Source organism: Siniperca chuatsi, linkage group LG6 (genome assembly GCF_020085105.1).
Source record: "Siniperca chuatsi isolate FFG_IHB_CAS linkage group LG6, ASM2008510v1, whole genome shotgun sequence".
Lineage (NCBI taxonomy): Eukaryota > Metazoa > Chordata > Actinopteri > Centrarchiformes > Sinipercidae > Siniperca > Siniperca chuatsi.
Window position 1 is genome coordinate 6,139,318 of NC_058047.1, and position 18,972 is coordinate 6,158,289.

At 38.2% G+C, this 18,972-nt stretch overlaps 1 protein-coding gene across 4 annotated transcripts in view; it reads left to right on the forward strand.

Moving 5' to 3' along the window:
• atp11b (ATPase phospholipid transporting 11B (putative)) overlaps nucleotides 1–18,788 on the forward strand; it is a 62,488-nt gene extending 43,700 nt beyond the window's left edge. For 2 of the 4 annotated variants that reach the window (XM_044198576.1, XM_044198577.1), the window contains 2 exons: nucleotides 7,972–8,135; nucleotides 13,930–18,788. In XM_044198576.1, coding sequence (XP_044054511.1) covers nucleotides 7,972–8,135; nucleotides 13,930–14,011 — 246 coding nt within the window. In that variant the 3' untranslated portion in view covers nucleotides 14,012–18,788. Of the gene's footprint in view, nucleotides 1–360; nucleotides 447–5,298; nucleotides 5,437–7,971; nucleotides 8,136–13,929 lie in introns of those variants that run through there. The other 2 variants (XR_006378214.1, XM_044198578.1) reach the window with 2 other exon arrangements.
• Nucleotides 18,789–18,972: the final 184 nt, after the last annotated feature.

The window sequence follows — 18,972 nt, forward strand, 5'->3', positions numbered from 1 at the left end:
GGCACAGCATGGTGTTCGGTTGCACACACACCGCATGACTTCTTTTTGATCCAATACATGCACATACACAAACACACAATGTGCATGGTCTCCTCTCAACAGACTCCTGCTGTTTACTGTATTGATTTGTCCAGCTACAGACTTTTTATGTTTCTACCTTACTCTTTTCAAAACTCTCCCCTTGTTTCTTAGAAAAAGTTAACTGCCTTTTCCAATCCTATGTGGTGTTTGTTGTTTCTGCTCTAACCTTTGTCCCATTTTGTCTGAGAGTGAGATTCTGAAAGTGGGCTTAGTATGCTTGATATCTAACCTTTGTGTGTGTTCTTCCTCCTATCCTCTCTGTGTATTCTCCTGGTGTAGATGTATTCCAACCGCGTGGTGATAGGTGATGACTTCATCGCTCTGCAGCCTCTGTCCAGAGCCAAGAGCCAGCTGGGCAAAATTAGGTAGAGGAGATGAGACTGATTCAGCCATGGGCTTAAAATATATCTAAAAATCAATTCAAATAAAACAAGTATCCCAGGAGTGCTTTATTCAAAAGCAATATTTCTATATTAGTACTTTTTGGGAAGCATCTGTATATTTTTGTGAAAAATACATATTTTGTAAATATGTATTTTAGAACTTTTATAAACCACCACAGGGCCTGTTTTTCTTTTCTTTATGATTTCTCACCTTTTTCAGAAAATGGATATCCATTGCAACATTTTGCAAAAGTTTTTTAGTCCCCAAAGTCATCATCTCACATTAAGGTGTTGAAATGTATAAAATCAGTGTCTCGATGAGGTTTTCACCATTCAATAATATGTTTCTTAGCACTGCATGTTCACATTTAAAATAACAGAATACGATTGATACCACAAAAAGCATGTTACATACCTTTCTTCGTCACTTTTCACGATGTCCCTTGAAAATGTATTCTTCTTTTTCATATACTTATTATGCAAATTTCAGACTTAACTATATATGGTCAAAAATATACTTGCTTTGAAAGGTTTTATGTCAGATAGTATTTAGAATGTCTTAAGTCTTTCTGAAGCATTTACTTGTAGATTATTGATGCAGAGGTTAAGATGAAGAAAATCAGGGTTCAAGTCTAATTTACAACATACAACATGGACAGCCTGTAAAAAGTAGAAACATTGCTTTATGAAACAAGTGCTCCTGTTAATGATCATTCATACAATACTGAAGTGTTCCTTCTCCCAGGTCTGAACTTGATTTTAGTCCCACTGAGACCAGTTTCTAACACTGGCAGTACACTGACTGCCGAGATGTGTGCTGTTAATGTTGGAACAGTTTATTTTGTGTCATGTCTGACTGCATGCCCATAACAAGCCAATTAGCATTCTCTGTGATTGGGATAGGGGGGAAATAAACATATTTTGGAGATAATGCAAAAAAAACGTGATATCAGTCGCTGCATGTATTGCATTTTTGTGAGAGGCCTCCACCCCTCCTGCCTGTTACAGCATGGTACTGTCATTACTCCCCCGACTGCATGAACAAATAGATGAATGAATGTCCGAATGTCAAATCACCTGGGAATCCTCATTGACTTAATTTTTACTCTTCCCCCTGCACTCATTATAATGTGATAGCAATGTTATCATACAGGGACCCTATGTGGTGTCCTAAGTCATAATTTATGAAGCACCGTTCTGACTGTGACGTCCTGCGTCTGCATTAGTCCCAAATCGGAGCACCCTGTCAGACCTGCCTCCTGACCATCAGCTAGTGGTCTTGTTATACAACCACAGTCTGGCATGTCACGCTCAAGTTAAAGTGACACATCACACAGTCGCATGGTGCAGCCCATCAAACCACCCCTTTTATCTATAGCATGGTCCGTCCTCTTGACATATGCCCAGCCTAACACCCCCAAACTGGATTCACCACTTGAGACACCCTCCCACCTGCATGGTTTTAGCAGACCCACAGAACAAGACAGATACCTCACTACAGCTGCATGACAGGCTCTTGGACCTATCTGAGCCGCCTTGCACAGCAGCATGATGCTGTCCTGTTAGAAGCATGACAGACTGCTGTGTTGTTATCACAGCTATTTTAGACTGATGATTTGAAGATCTTGTGCTGTCATTGCAGATAACACTATAAACAGCCTGCAAGGGAAACGCTAACAATAGTGTGAGCCAAAAGCCAAAAGAAGATTTGATCTTGATCTTGAACAGCTCTGTCTTGACTAGTGAATATAAAAAAAAGTTTTTGAGAGTTTAAATTTTTTTTATACATATAACTGTCCGAGATCATGTGAATAAACCTTGTGAAATATATAGAGTTAATATTTTTAGATCTGTACTTTGTGTATAGAGGTGCAACGATTAGTCAATTAATATTGATAGACAGAAAATTAATCAGCATTAGTAGTATTATAATCAATTCATCTTTTCAGTCATTTTTCAAGCAAAAATAAAAATATTATTTGGATTTGATGCTTTTCTTTGTCATATATGACAAATTGAATATCTTTGGGTTTTAGACTGCTGGTTGGATAAAACAAGCTATTTTAACATTTAATGTCACCTTGGGCTCTGGGATGTTATAATGGGCACAATTTTCTGACATTTTACACACCAAACAGTTAATCAAGTAAATGTTCGGCAGATTAATTGATAACGGAAATAATTGTTAGTTGCCGCCCTAGTATGGTTAAATTCATTCAATGCTATTGTTGCATGCATATCTTTATCCTTACAGCTATATGGCATGTTCATTCTGATGGTTCTGTAGCACTTGCTGGGAAATGCTTCTCCATATTAAAAATAATAGGCTATGTTTTATGTTTGTAGTTATTTACATTACACTTAGCTGCCAGTATATACACATTGCTGAAACTAATGCAGTCTAATACAACAGCCCTCCAATAAATCCTACCTTCACAAAAGTTTTAATGCTTACTTTTTTAAAAACTGTTTTAGAGAGGTGTTGATAATCAACTTAATAGTTTTAGAGGCTGTAGTTTGTGGTGCCGTTGAACTGTATTGCATCACACTAAGAGGTGTTTCTAATATTTTGTCACCATATATATATATATATATATATATATATATATATATATATATATATATATATATATATATATATATATATATAATATATATATATATATATATATATATATATATAATATATATAATATATATATATATATATATATATATATATATATATATATATATATATATATATATATATATATATATATATATATATATATATATATTATATAATATATATATATATATATATATATATATATATATATATATATATATATATATATATATATATTATATATATATATTATATATATATATATATATATATATATATATATATATATATATATATATATATATATATAATATATATATATAATATAATATATATATATATATAATATATATATATATATATATATATATATATATATATATATATATATATATATATATATATATATATATTATATATATATATATATATATATATATATATATATATATATATATATATATATATATATATATATATATATATATATATATATATATATATATTAATATAATATATATATATATATATATATATATATATATATATATATATATATATATATATATATATATATATATATATATATATATATATATATATATATATATATATATATATATATATATATATATATATAAGCACCTCTCAAAAACAGTTTCAACAAAAACTGAACATTATCTTCATAAAGGTAGGATTAATTGCAGTAGTTTTAGCTTGGTGTATCTATACAAAAAAAACAAAAAACTGGCAACTGAGTGTATATGCCCGCCAAGTCACTAATGATATAGGCAATGCAGGTCCCATCCCACAAACTCAATGAGCAGAAACAAACTGATCTAAGTATTGTGTGCATTATGGTAAGGGAGGGCGCAAAGCACATTATGCTAAAGATATCCCATTTCCTCAGTTTGACTAATTTGTTTGTTGAATTGGTAGGACTACACAAAGTGCTCTTACTGGGTTCAAAATCAGTGTGCATTCATGTTAATGTGCTGTATAATTATTCAGTTATGTTGAAAGAATTCCAGTATCTTTCAGAGTCTTTTTTTTCCTAATTAGATTAGAGGGAGGTAATCACACAAGAACCCAGGAGGCTCTCCTGGGTTTTCTGTTGTTTGCCTACTCTGTATCTCTGATAGATTCAGCAGCAGGTTAATTGGTTTGGATGCTAATAGATTTACTCTTATCTGCACCAGAAGAATTATTTTCCCTCGAGACATCTTCCTTATGCCTGCAGCTTCTTTCTGCTCATTTGTTGCTCAAATTTACAGCTATTTCTGAGCTTACCAGCCTTCTCACCAATGTGTTCAATTGTCACTGCTTTTGTGAGAAATGAAAGCCCTCCTCCAGTGACCTCATCACCCCACTCAAATTTTCTGAATGGCCTCTTCCCAAGCAGTGATTTATGATTATCTCCCAGTCCCAATTAACATGAGGTTCAGATCTGTCGCAGAGGAATAAGACCCGGGATGCACATTGGTGTCTTGTTTGAAAAAGCAGGAAGCAGCTGTTCTTGTTTGCTTTGGAAGCCAAAAACGTCCTATCAATTCTGTTGCTATGTTGAAGATTGTTGGTGAGGTCACTTGTGAAGGGCTTTTTCTCTATGTTGTATCTTCTGTATAAGTGTATTAGACCACACTGTAGAATGAGGGTCAGAAATTTAATTAATTGCCCCTCTACAGTGCAGCCTGGACTGACTCGCTGACTGCTTGCTTACTAACTGACTAATTAATCTGCTGGTTGGTAAGTAAGCAGTACTGAAAAACATATCAGCTGTATCCACAGTCTTTTAGTCTTGTATTGATTCCATAGATTTACAAAACAAAATGTAAAATAATTCCAATGTTATGAGATGATTTCATATCTCGCCCAAATCAAATCACCTCAAAAATAACATTCTGTATAATTCAAGTATAATTTTTTTTTATACTTTTCAAAATGTCTACTTGTTTTCAGAAAATTCCTAAAATGGTGAAAGTGAAGTGAAGTTACGAGTTATCTCATCCCATTACTTCAGCTGTTTTAAGAATAATTTAAAGACTTAATATGAGACAAAATGACTACTGTAGATATTTTTGCAGTGTGATTGGTAAGTTAACAGGCTGGCTTTACTGGTTATGTTGCTATGTCGATGTCTGACCTAACAACAGTCTACTTGGCTGGCTGATGAGCTATTTGACTAGCCAGCAGGGCTCACTGTAAGCATCTTGTGTCCTTCAGATGGAAGAGGGTGAGGGTTCAGTCGGCCCAGAATATGACCCTGTTAAAGCCCAGCGGAGCCCAGGGGAGGACAATTGGCACCTGCTAGCTGCTTATCCTCCCCCCGCTGCCCCCCGGCCCAGACCCCTGCTCCCCTAGGTAGTACCATACTTCACTCCCATTGTCCCCCTTGTACTGTCACTGCCCCAGCATCATGGCTTCGCCCAAGGACCAACCAACCCTGTACACCCCCTAACAGCTGCAGTCAACCACATATGTCCTCATATTTGGTTAAGACAACCTGAACCTTCAGTTACTCACCCATGGCTGTATGTCACAGCTGTCCCTGCACTGCCCTTTTATTTCATATGTAAAAATACTATTCCCGTATGTCTCTCTGTTAATCTCACTTCCTGTATGAATGACCTTATCCTCTCCCACCCCACCATGATCAACTCCACCAATCCCTACTCTTCCATGAATGAACCTCATCCTTCCCTACACAGATATGACTGACCCCATCCTCCCTTATCCAACCATGATTGTCCCCATCCTTTCCTATTCCAGTCTCTATTCACCCCTCACTGTTATTGATCAGATCTGGGTTCAGAGTTTAGAGAGAGAGAATGCTGTTGGCATGCTGACTTCATTGTCTTTGCTGTATTTTTGTTCAACCATCTAATCCCAATAATAATACTCCATATTGAAGCCCGGATTATATCATATAATCCCTTTTGCGCTTCAAGTACGATTTGAAGTATGATTTTTAAGTTATTTTCTCTTTTGTACTATAATTTATGACTTTCAGTGTTTTTGTTTTCTCTACATACAGAGTGTGCTTTGTGAGCACCATATATAATACTATAAATCCAAGGTCATTACATTTTCTTATGTTGTCAGAAAGATCTTGCTAAAGATACGCAGCTGTCGTAGTTGTGTAAAACATCATGTTGTTGTGCTAAATAAAAGGACCGAGAGCATGAACTTTTGCTGAACTCTATAGCGAATATATTAAATCAGCCAGGGGATAATGTCACCCATATAGCTGTAACTGGTCATTTTATGACAAAACCATCAATTCAGGCATTGTTTTCTCTGAAAATCTCAGTTTACAAGAGAACTATTACTCATGCGGTTTGGTCTGGTTTTACATCATATTGCTGCTGCTTCTCCAGAACAAAACAATTACTTGCACCAAAGTTGTGTTCCTCAGAAACAGTGCAAATCAGATACATTACCATCCATGACTACAGCTCTGGCTTGGCTGCTGTCATTGTGGTTTGGACTGTAATGTGTGTTTGGACCTCCACTTTTCTCTTTGCTATGGCTGTAGTGACTGTTGCTTACAGTAACAAGAACCAAACATTTTCAGAACCTTTTTTCAAGACAAAAAAAAGCTATGTTCTGATAGAGGAAGAGCAAAGCCATGCATTTGTTATCCAGGGACACCTGACACTGCCAGAACAAATCATATTCAGTTTGTCCAGTCTGTGTTTTCTTGTTACCAGCCAAGATGCAGAAATTTGGTTTCATGCCAACAGTGTCTTCAATTTCTGCTGCAGAGAAATGTAACAATGGCAACGTCACAATCCAAAGCACTGTGGCTACATGGGTCACACATTCAGCTACAAAATAGGACAATTTGGGCTATATGACAGGAGTCAACATCAAATGGTAAAATATGAAAGCTCAGAAATTGTTTCCTACAAAAGCACTTTTCTTTAAATACCTTGACTTGCTGATTCTAGACCATAATCAAGCATCTTAGTGTTTACTTAGCACTCCATATACTGAAAGAAACTGGAGGTTTGAAATTTTAGTTGAAAAGTTTCTGTACACCAGAGTTAAACTTTTAATCTCAAAAATTTGATTCCACAAACAATGCCTGTAATTGATTGCAAGAAGTACAAAATTAAGCTGATTTATGAACCAGGTGGGTCTGTTAGTCTGAGGTTAATCTGTAATTATGAAGTCCTGTTATGCTGTAGGAAAGAAGGGTACAGGATGCAGACTACATGAGTATAACCTCACCCTCTGTTTCCTCCTTGCCTCTTCGCTTTCTCTCTTTTCCATCACATGCTCTCTCTCTCTCTCTCTCTCTCTCTCTCTCTCTCGGGTGCTGACTCAGGTTAACAGAGCCACCTGATCCTGCAGGTTTCTAGGCAGCAACTTCATTCAGCTTTGTCTACCAATGCATCACTGTCTCATTCATTGATCATGGATCAAGTTTAACATCCGTGGAAATGTTTAGCCAAACCTGAATAGTTGTTCAGCTCTTCAGTCTGATGTGATTTCCAAACAAGGCCAAGGGCAGACTTAATCTGCTCTACAAGTACCCTAAAATATACTGCAAGTCATTTAGATTTAACATTTTGAGCTTTTTTTGTCTGTTTTCTCAAAGATTTCTTTGTTTACAGGTTTTATGATTTTGTGTATTTGTTTGCAACATTTCAGCCCCTCGTGTAGCATGTTAAATGTTTTCCCTGTACATCATTGTTCCTGTGATAGCATGCAATATGTCATCCTCCAGTTGCCCTTATCATCCTATCAGAATGTGACAGTAAACCTGTATTACAGTATTAATTTCTTCTTGTTTCTTTCTTCACTCACTTCTCCCTCTTTCCAACTTTTCCTGTCACCCTTTCCTTTTCTTGCTCTTTCTCTGCCCTTCCACCTTCTTTCTCCTTCCTCCAGTCTCTATCGGTCCCCCAAGCGCAGGCCCTCAGCTGTGTGGAGTCCCTGTGCTGCTACCAACATGGGCAGAGCAGCTGTTCCCGCCTGGCCCACCTCCTGGAGCAAATGACTGGGCAGTGCCAGGCCAGCACCAACCATTGCCACGCATCTAGCCGCAGCAACAGGTGGGGTGGACGACGGCGGCAAGAAACAATGATTATGAATTCTGATGAACCCTCACCACCTCTTGGTTTCAAAAATTTGGGCTGCAGTCCCTGACTATTTTAGCCCTTTATGTGGCTACGACTCTACTGTAATTCTCTCTTGTTCAGATCTGTAGTTGAGCATACCCTTGTGGGGGAGCAAAGTTTCAGACAGTCAAAGAGACTGGGTTTAGGGTGCAGCTTAGTGCAACTTTGGGGACAACAGCTGAACGAGGAGTTAGAGGCTGAAGATGTGTGACTTCAACAACTACACTATTATGAGTTTCTTATTTCCATCAAAGTGCGTGTTGGGAGAGTCTGGAGTCTGAACATATTTGTTAACCAGACACAAAGGTTTACTTAATCTTGTATCCACAGTAGTGTACTATCAGAAATATATCGGTACACCTTTTAACCAAAATCATAGAGACCAATGACTGAATAGATTGTGATGGCCATGCCTTCTACATAGCATGCAGATGTGGATGTTTGATAGTCTAGCCAGGGAGAATTTGGATTCCAGTATTTTTATTAAGGCCCTTACAATAGAGACCTGCTGCGATATACAGGTCTCAATATTTCATTATGTAACCTGTCTTGTCTGTGTAGCCCCTACATTAGGGCGGGTCTGTCTCTTAGCCCATGTGTCCTAATCATTTATGCTATGATCTGTTGTTCTGTCTGTCCTGTGTGTCTTCTCTATTTCTGTTCAACAGTCGTTTAATATCAAAGGTTGGTGTCCAAATGGGAGCTAGCCTGATTAATGTGTAATGCACTTTAACAGTTGACACTTTTAGTTGTTAATAGCTGTAGGCTGACTCCTATATTGTCCAGTAGGTCCTCTTGTAAGTGCAGATAAAACTTTCTTCTCTGCTGCAGCTCCACTTTGTGATGAAGGCGGATGAAACACTGACATGTTGATTATGTTTTTGTTTCATAAAAGATTTTAGCCTAGTGCAGCTTTAAAGACGAGTAAGCTGAGTTCACAGTTTGCTGGGCTGCCCCAATCTGCAGTTTCAGTGTTATTGTGTCTTTTTACTTGAATCCCAGTGACTCAGTGGGGTCATTGATTAATTGACCTGATCGGCCCTTTCTGCTGAGCAATCAGTACTCCTCAAAACAGCTTGGGACATTCAGTATTGATTACATCAGTAATGAAGATGTAGCATTCTTGTTCTTTGTGTGTGAGTCTTTTGCAATGGACCTTGCACAGTCAGGTGGTGTGGGGACGCATGTTTGTGTGTGTGTGTGTGTGTGTGTGTGTGTGTTTTTAAAGGTAATGACAGCATGCAGGTCAAATAAGGGATGCACTGGTCTTCCCCACCCTCCCTTCAGCCCCTCTGGACACTAACCTGCAGACTCTCTGTGGTGGAGTAGAGGACTGTCATCCTAGTTAGTCGGGCCTGGGGGATACAACAGTCTTACAAGCAATCTCGAAGTAGAGACATAAATTTGTGACTGGTTATAACAACATCACATTGTAACAAATTTTGTTCTGTGCCAGGCCTGTGTGCAAATAATTAACATCTTAGGTATCATCTGATCATTTTAAACTTTGATTCAGCCAGTCAGGAGCATAAAATGGGTCCTACGTTAATATTGTTAATATTTATACCTTTCATTATTCCTAAAAGTGCAGCATGAAATTATCTATTTCAATTGTTGACAGGGTAATTTCACTAGAAGAAAGGAAACTATTCCCATTGCTTCGGGGTTAAATTACCACTAAATGCATGATTCAATTTGGATGAATTTCTTCCTGTAGGAATGATTGATTTGTTTTCTGACCTTGGCACGAAGCAGCCAGTTGGATTCTTCCAACTGAGCAAACAGCAGCCAATTTGTACTCCCAGAAGCTTAAACAATAAACATGAGTAAAATGCTCTGCTTAGGTGTGCGTTATGCTGTAAATGCAAAAAGAATACAATCAACTAATAGAATTGGGGCTGAATGTGCAGGTTTAGTTTTTGTCCCTCATTTCCGTCCCTTAGTTTCACCTCTCCTTTTCCTTCTATCCTTGTCCTCTTCTCACCCCTCCCCACCTCCTCACTTATGTTTTCAACATACCGTCATCTGTCCCTCCTCTTTACCTTTTTAGATTGAGGAAATAAAGCATAAAACCACAAAGAACAAATGAAAGATTAGTGAGACTCACATTTGGCCTTAATGCTACAATACTGCCATAGGGGAAAGGGAATATATCCACCTAGTCCGATATAACATGCTTAATGACTGGAAGGGACATATAGTAAGCATATTTATAAACTTATATAATACATAAAGCATTTATCTGTTATATATTGGAAGCCCAACTGTAGCTGGCTGCTTGACTTGGCCTGTTGTTGGAGCGCTGAATGCTGGCCACAGCTGAATCATGGCTAGGGGCAACAAAGCAGGAACAGACACGGATGTCAGGAGTCAAAGATGTTTTTCATTATAAACGAGATACATGCCTGTGTGTAGTTGACATTTGGATAGAGACGCAGCTGCCGGGATTTGACAAACAAATTTTACTCAGACTTTTTAAATAGGAAAAAAGAGAGTGCAGATTAGGAATGCTTTCCTATTGGCATTTACAAAATATATATAAAAAAAAATTGTTGTTGAAAATAAAGAAATGTATTTGGATGCACCAATTAACAGGCATATATCCAGAAAAAAATCTAAACATACAAAACATCTTGTTAGCTGTTGTGCAACAAAATTTAACCATTTTACATGATTATTTCATCAACAAACTTGTCTTCAAGTCTGCTTTAAAACAGTTTGTGGAAAATTTGATTAAAAGTTGCAACATCTGTTTATCTGTAATTTAATGCATTATAATTTGAAAAAAAAAATCCTTGGATGAAAACAACCCTTGCTCCTCCTCTTCACCTAGAACAAGGGGACCACACCCTAAACCAGAGAGGCTGCTGGGAAATGTAGTCTCTGAGTCTTATTTTATTTTATTTTTTTGCTACTTCATGTATCTATTAGTCTTTTTCTACCGGATCCTGAAGCCTTATATGTGCTTCTGAGAAGAGGCAAACTTTGGGGGCATGCTCGTTTTATAACCAGGGGTGTTCCAGGTAGGTGGGCATTACCTTCTCCGCAGGTTTATATTACAGGTATATAACTCCACCTGGCTTGTCCACTACAGGCTACAAAACGAGAATGTCCAGACGCTGTCGTGTTGCATGGGGGCTGCTGTTGCCTTTGGTACTTTGTATACAATGTAAACCTGTATGTATTTGTGTCCCCTCACACACTCCTCCCCTTGCACTTGTCTTTCTCTGTCTCTCTGTGTCCTTGTCCTTCTGTGTCTGAAATCTGCATAATGTTGTTCGACCTTCCAGATTAATTATTCATGTGCTGTTAACGTCCCCCGTGAGCTTCATCTTGTCAGAAATCTGCCTGTTCTGTTCTTTTCTTGGGTTCATGTTCCCACTGGCTTATCCCAAAAGTGTTTGGGTGCTAACGTCCTCTTTGTTCTGTCGTAACCCGGAGAGCAAAGATGGTTTTAGCACTGAGATGTTTCACTTTGACCCCAGCCCTGGTAGACAGCCGAGTTGGTGATGTAGCACGTGAGAGTGCCTCCAGTCAAACCACCATTTGAGTCATCAGCCTATTTAAAGTCCCTGGGTGGCCCTGTTTTCCTGTTTACCAGGTCTTAAAACGGTTGTCTTCATCTCAGAGAGCAGCATTAAATTAAAGGTCATGAGAATTGTGCAGAGTAGAGCAGCTGACATTTAGAAATCAAAACCATGTTTGTAGATGTGGATGGACAGGTGCAGTGATTGAGGTGCAGAAATTTGCAGTCTTCCTCTCGTCAGCTATTCAGCGTGTAAAAGCTGCACAAACATTTCAGGCTTTACTTGTGCAGTCATGTGAAGATCAGGTGTAGCAGCCAGAATGGAGGCACTGTTTGAACTCAAAGGATGTTGAACCACAGTCTCTCTGCTCCTCCCTGCTGGTGCTTTAAGGTAGAAGCTGTGATCGTTGGCTCTGGTTCTTTGATGTGAGTCAGCATGGTGATGGTTGGTTTGTTGTGACCTTTATGATTCCAACAGTGGCAAGCTGCGACTTTCACGATGTATCCATGTTGTATTTTTTTCTTGTCCGACCCAGTCTCTGGCCATTTAGTTCGAAAATGTTTTAAGCAGTCTACAAATGGATGAGTGTATGTACTCAATCAGTCTTTGTTAGACATTTCCAAAGTAGATCCAGCTTGCTAAGCTAATAACAGAAAGGGACTGTGCCTCCATCATGTCTCTCAGTAAGAATATACAGTATATCATAGATTTTATACTATGTTTAATGTTGTGGAAGACAGCATGATACACATTTTTATAGTAAAAAAGACTTAGGGATGTATATTTTACCTGCAGAAAATCCGATACTAGTCCTGGTTATTTTGAAAGTGGATATATGAGGCAAGAATGTTGTTGTTTATTTCTTTTTGATTGTGTTGATTTTTATCCTTGAGTTAAGTAGCTCAAGTCTCCTCTCACCTCCTCCCTCCTCTAAGAACAAACCAGAGACAGATTCAGAAAACAAAACAGATGAAAGGCTTATAGTACAGAAATTGAATGGGATACATTTGTGTTTTAAGAGGCACCAAGCATTTGCAGCAAAGAACCTTTACCATTATTTTTGATGTGTGAGATCAGAGACATATAGTACTTAAGGGCTAATGAGCTGTCTCTGAACAGCTTCATTAAATCTAAACCTTGAGATTGTTTCAGCACCAAAGCCTTTGCATCATTTGCATTTCCAACCTTCCAACCACTCTAAGGACATGGATCTACTATGACTCCACACTGCTGCTTCTACTCTGTTGAAGCAAATAAGAGATTATAGTGGATATACCCAGATTTTAACATGTTTTTTCTTTCCCAGTCTGTTTTTTTTCATCAGCAGGTCTTAAAGTTGCAAAATTTAAGGCCTTAGTGCAGTAATTAGTGACCTTATTTTTTTATAGTGCACTAATATGTTTTCTTTGTTCTGTGTACTCTTTAAATTTAATATAGAACAGCATTGGTAGTACAATATCCAGTAGATATTATACCTGCTTTACTAAACACAGATAGACTAATGCCCCTCAAAAATTATTTTCCCAGTGTACTTTTTACTTCAATATATAGGTTTTTTTTTTTTTTATTAATATCTATGCTATCAAAAGTACACTGGATTTGTCATCTGTAGGTCTTTTGAAAAAACATCCTCAGTTATTCTCTTTTAAGATATAACACTAAAAAGCTCAGCTAATTTGCTTGATCAGGACTGTGCAGGTGTGGTTTCAACCCCATAATTGTCATCACATTTTAATTCAAATGTCTCTGATCTCTGATAAATTGGTCACATATTTTTCCCACTGAGCCCTGGCCTCTTAAAACCAATGAAAAAATCAAGGGCAGGAAAACAGAAATACAAATAATAGTATGTTCTGGTAGGACGCCATCGCTGATTGAAAAAATTTGTTTCTGGGATCTTTAAATTTAATTCTCTGAAACTGGGGCAACCCTAATCGATTTGGATTAGTGCAAGTTAATGAGAAGAGACTTTTGATACTCATCACTAACACCATTACACCCATTACTAACTCTTCACTCTTCCATTCCTCACTCTTCTCTTCTTCTTCCAGTCTGGTTGCGTAGATTGTAATCACAAAACCTCTGGACAACAGTGTGATAGCTAGTGACAGCCGAGCCCACTGTCCCCCCCATCACACACAAACACACACACATTCACTCCGTCAGTCTCCTAACCCTCAGTCACTCCTGCCTGTTTTCAGATCTTGGAGCGACACGGAGAACTTCTACTCCAACGATCGCAGCATCCTGACGCTGTCGCCCATCGAGGCCACCCACTGCTGACTCCCAGGGCCGCTGACTGTAACTGGGGGAGAGCTACTACTCCGCTATCTAGACATAATCACACCCACACCCCCCTGCCACCATTTTATAAACCTACTTCAATTTAAAGTCAATGCATCCTCAGTTGGATGCAAAGCGGACACAGATGGGAGCTGTCGTATTATGTGAAACCAAAGGACTCGGCTCGGTGCAGCAGGCTGCTTTAGCTTTCACCAATTTGTTTCCCTGAGTGAATCAATTCTTAGTAGAAAGGTTGAGAAGGACATCAGATGGGAGCTGCAACATGGAAGGAAATGAAATATGAGGTGTGAAGCAAGTCAGCATGGCATGAAGCAGACATCTGTGGAGCTACTCCGGTAGAAAGATCAAGTCAACAAAGTATCTGAAAACTCCATATTTAAATTCAGTACCTTTTTAAAAGGTTAGAGAAGACATGTCAGCTCACAGGCGCTGCCCTCTGAGATCAGCCCAGGTACATGGACTCTCAGCAGCTGTTTATTTTTATTATAACAGTACAGTTGCCAGACTTATTTTTTCTTGCAGCTGGTGTAAAAATGACCGTACTGTAACTCTTACATATTTGTAGACACCTAATGAAGATTCCTGACGATATGAACTCTTTGCTACAAACAATAGCTAATATCAGGTTACAGTCCTCGGGCTGCAATGCTTCGAGCAAGACTGACACCTAACAAGCTGGTTTCGACATGCTGACTAACCTCAACACAGGACTGAGGTGGCTTGTAGACACCAGCTACCATGATCATCCATGTAGCACCAGGACAGGAGCTCTGCAAAGTCCGACTGCATTAAGAGTTCATCTCAGAAATGTCGCCTAGCAGCTAAGGCCCAACATCATGCTGCTTCCATAGACTGCTATATAAACTTCCTCTTCGAGCTGTCGGCCCCGCTGCACCTTTGTTTCTCATTCAGATGGAAAGGGGAAAACGCTAGACTATCCTGTAGCTTTCAGAGCTGTACAAGCAGATTCATCTCTACCACGGAACCAAAGACCAAATGATTCAGACTGGAATTTAAAAGATAAAGTGTTTATTTTTGTGCCTGATTGTACAGAAGCTTATATTGTTAAGTAGACTATTATTATTGTTCGTGCTGCTTTCTCGTCTGACTGTTCAGGCCTCTGTCTCCCCGGTGCGCTGCTCTGAAGGAGGCCAGATGGGGTCTGTTTAAAAAGCCATACATTTTCAAGAGGTTATATTATTGATAGATTATTGAAGGTATTGCAGATAGAAGCTGTTTGAGCCTGTTGTTACTTTGTGTTTGGAAACTTGTTCCCCTTGAATGCCTTTTTTCATTCAGCCCGGTTAGCAAAGGCATCTTAGCATTGAAGACCACGATGCTCAGGGAATATTTTAAGTAAAGTTTTTATAACTGGACGTAGAATCATCCCTCTCAATTGCCTAAAAATATTTCCTGAGTATCGGATCAGATCATGGTACCATTTTTATTTCAGTGAGACAAAAATGGCTTTAATGGCGAGATACTTTTCCAAATCAGGGCTGATACATGTCGACCCAGACAGCAGAATGTCTCGATATTTATAGATAGATATATCAGATAAATATAATTCGCTTCAATAGAGATGAAAAAAAAGCAGAGCATTTGCACAAGTCACATATCAAAATCACATTTTGTTGTTTTTCTTTTTGTTGTTTCTCAAATCATTGCTTGTCTCTCACCATTGAAATCATCTGAATCATGTTTTTGCTGTTTGCTTGCCATGTGTGTTTCTTTCCACATGTTGGCGAAGTGTGTGTGTGTGTGTGTGTGTGTGTGTGTGTGTGTGTGTGTGGAAGTGTTGGTGTGTTTCTTGTATGGCAGCCATGTTGGTTGAAGGAAATACGGTACGTAGCCTTGTAGTAAGCTCTTGTACGATCTCAGTGGCCACATGCTACCCGCAGATCTAAGGTCAAATGTTTCTCTTTGATGCTCAATTTGCCCTCTCTTTTTCCAAAAAAAGTGAAATGAGGAAAAGTTTTGACGGTTCTTATTTTTAGGAGAATTCAGTTGACTCCAGAAGGTGACTGGCAGCTGACAGAAGTTTAATGTAGAAACCTTTCAAGACAACCGTTTTAAACTTGACATCAACAACCACACAATGACCAGTACATGCCTCAGGATAGGAGGAGTCATAGGATGTTTCTGTTACTACGGTTACTGTTTGAAGACATTGAGGTGTTCCTCAACAGCTCAAAATCAGTCAGTAATGTTTTGTTGGTCAATTCATTTAATATTATATTTTCTATATGGTACATGCTGTTGGATGCATACCTGGGCTTGTTATATACTTTCTGTTCATACAGGTCACAATGAAAGTGTATTTATTATTGCAGTACTTTTTTCTGTTTGTGTTGAACTTTTCTTACATATCAATATATATGTGTGTGTTCTATACTTGGCCTGAATGCAGCAACTTCCCAAGATGTTTTACTTGATCTTAGACGTGTAATCTGGAGGTTCAACCTCCATCGAAGCTCTTTTTTTGTTTGACCTGAAAGGTGTGACAGTGCAGCTGGGAGCTGTCAGCTGCAACCCTGTAAGTTTGTTACAGGACATTTAAAAGAGCAAAAGGACACTTGGAAACTTTCAATTAGATCACTCCATCCAACAACCCACCAGTTCTTTTTTGACCATTTGAGTTTATATCTACTATTAAAATGTCTACCTGCATACACCTATGATACCTGTAATCTGTACCTGGATTAGGAAAAATACTGCTGTTTAAAAGCAGCACTTCACCAATGTTACACATAAAAGGTTAGTTTCTTCATCATGGAAAGCACTATTCAGCCTGTGAAAACTGTTGTACAATGTCCGCTGTGACTCTGAAGGGAGCTGAGAAATCAACCCTGATGATGTCATCTTGAGTTAGGCTCTAGCCTTCAAAAATTTGACAGAAAACCTTCATTATAAACTAGGGGCATGGAGTTTGAAAGATGAGGGCATGTAACAGGCAGGAGTACCCGTTAAGATGCCATTGGGTTGCATTACGTGAATTGTAGGATCCAGTGTTTTTGGAGCTAGACCCATACGAGGGACTTTAACTCAGGATATCTTGGTCTCTGCTGCATTCATTCTGACCGTTCTTTTTTATGGAACTTTATGGAAATGCAATACTAAATCCAAGAGTACCCCTTTAATACCTTAAAAAAAAAAAAAGTCAAATTTGATGCAGCAGAGGCAAAGATATCCAGACTTAAACACTGGAGCCTGCAACTTTTGTAAGGTTCTCCATCAGTGTTATTTTTTTCAAACTTTGGAAAGCTCCTCCAGAGCCGCAGAAAAAATATTCAACTGTTTTCACAGACTTACTAGTACTTTATTGTGACAAGTAAAATGTTTCCAATATTGATACATATGATCACAAAACCGCAGATAAGTTGATCCAAATTTTGTAAAAAGATAATCATCATCAAAATGTCAGAGTGTGATTCCACTGACGGTCAGTAGATCACAATATTGAATCATCACCGAGCCCTTAAGGTGTGATGTGCCAGGAGAAAACATTCACCCAGGGAGTTCAAACCAAAAATGGAAAACCCTCCTCTCTGGAATCAGCGATAAACTCAGTGTTCAGGAGAATTTGGGGGCATCAGTACTGTGACCCTGCTGACAAGTCCTTCGTGGCCAAAGGTAAATCAGGCGGAGCTGTGCAGAAACACCTGAAGTACTGATACCCCCTTGTGCTCACCTACAGAGACCCAACGTGTTCAAAATTACATAAAAACACTGACATCAGTCATTATATGGCTAAATACAAACAAAATATATAGGTGTGTCCTAATTACAGGGATGTACAAATAAGCGACAAGTAGTAGTTACATGATTTAAAAAAAAAAATGCCTCTACCAATAAACAAAACAAAAACCAAGTCAGTTTTGATTCAAAGCAGACAACCAGAATACATGTAAATGTGGTTATGTAATTGCAATTTTATCGCGACTGTATGTCCAGGTAACGATTTTTATTGAACATATCAAATGTTATTGGGGCCCAAGTGGCACTCAAGTGATAGATGCTATATTTTTTTTTAGATCAGATGAGACAATAGTAACAACCAGGAGCTGATTCTCCAAAGTATCACAGCACTGACGTCATTACAAGAGAGCAACATGGGTTGGATACGAGGCCTCTGGGGTATTTCTAGAAACAGGAGATTACTCAGCCATGTAATTAAAAAAAAAATGGTAATTTAATATTTTAATCAGTCCTCAACTACAGATGATCATATCATCCATCAGAAGCACCATCCAAGTTTAATTGGAAACCTTATTAAAGACACCAAGAGCTGTTAAACTCTGTCTACAGGTGTGGTTTTAAACCATGTACACGTGCTTCTGGTAAGAAAGAAAGTTTTGAACTGAAAAACATGTAGAAATGCTGACCGATGACGTCAGTGGAGAGATGCTCTTGGACAACTCAGCCACAGTTTGCAGACTTGAATCAAATTAAGGTTTCCTTGATCAAATCAGCTAATCAAATCAGCTAAAAAGAGTGTCCGATCAGTTTTTCAGCATCAGCCAGTACAACACGAGGCTGCAGATTGTCAGTGCTGAACAGTTTGTTGAAATAATTTTTATTCTCTCCTCATCAGTAAATCATGCTGCAACAGACAATTAATAAACCACCATCATCACTCTTCTGTTCACCGATATCTGGCTGTCTGCCCTCCTCCTCCTGTCTGTAAATCTGTCTTATAGCTGATGTTTATGAAGATGCGGTTCTATTTACGAAATAAATACATTTTTAAGAAACAGGTCTTTGGAGTGTGACTTTGTTCATTTAAATGCTCTTACAATGTGATAAGTAGACATTAACTTACCAGAACCAAACAAAACAACAGCAAAGCAGCTCACAAGTGATAAACAACAAGAGAAATCTCCACGTAGTTAACGAAGGAGGGAAAACACAAGTAAGACTTTCTACACAGCAGAAAGCAG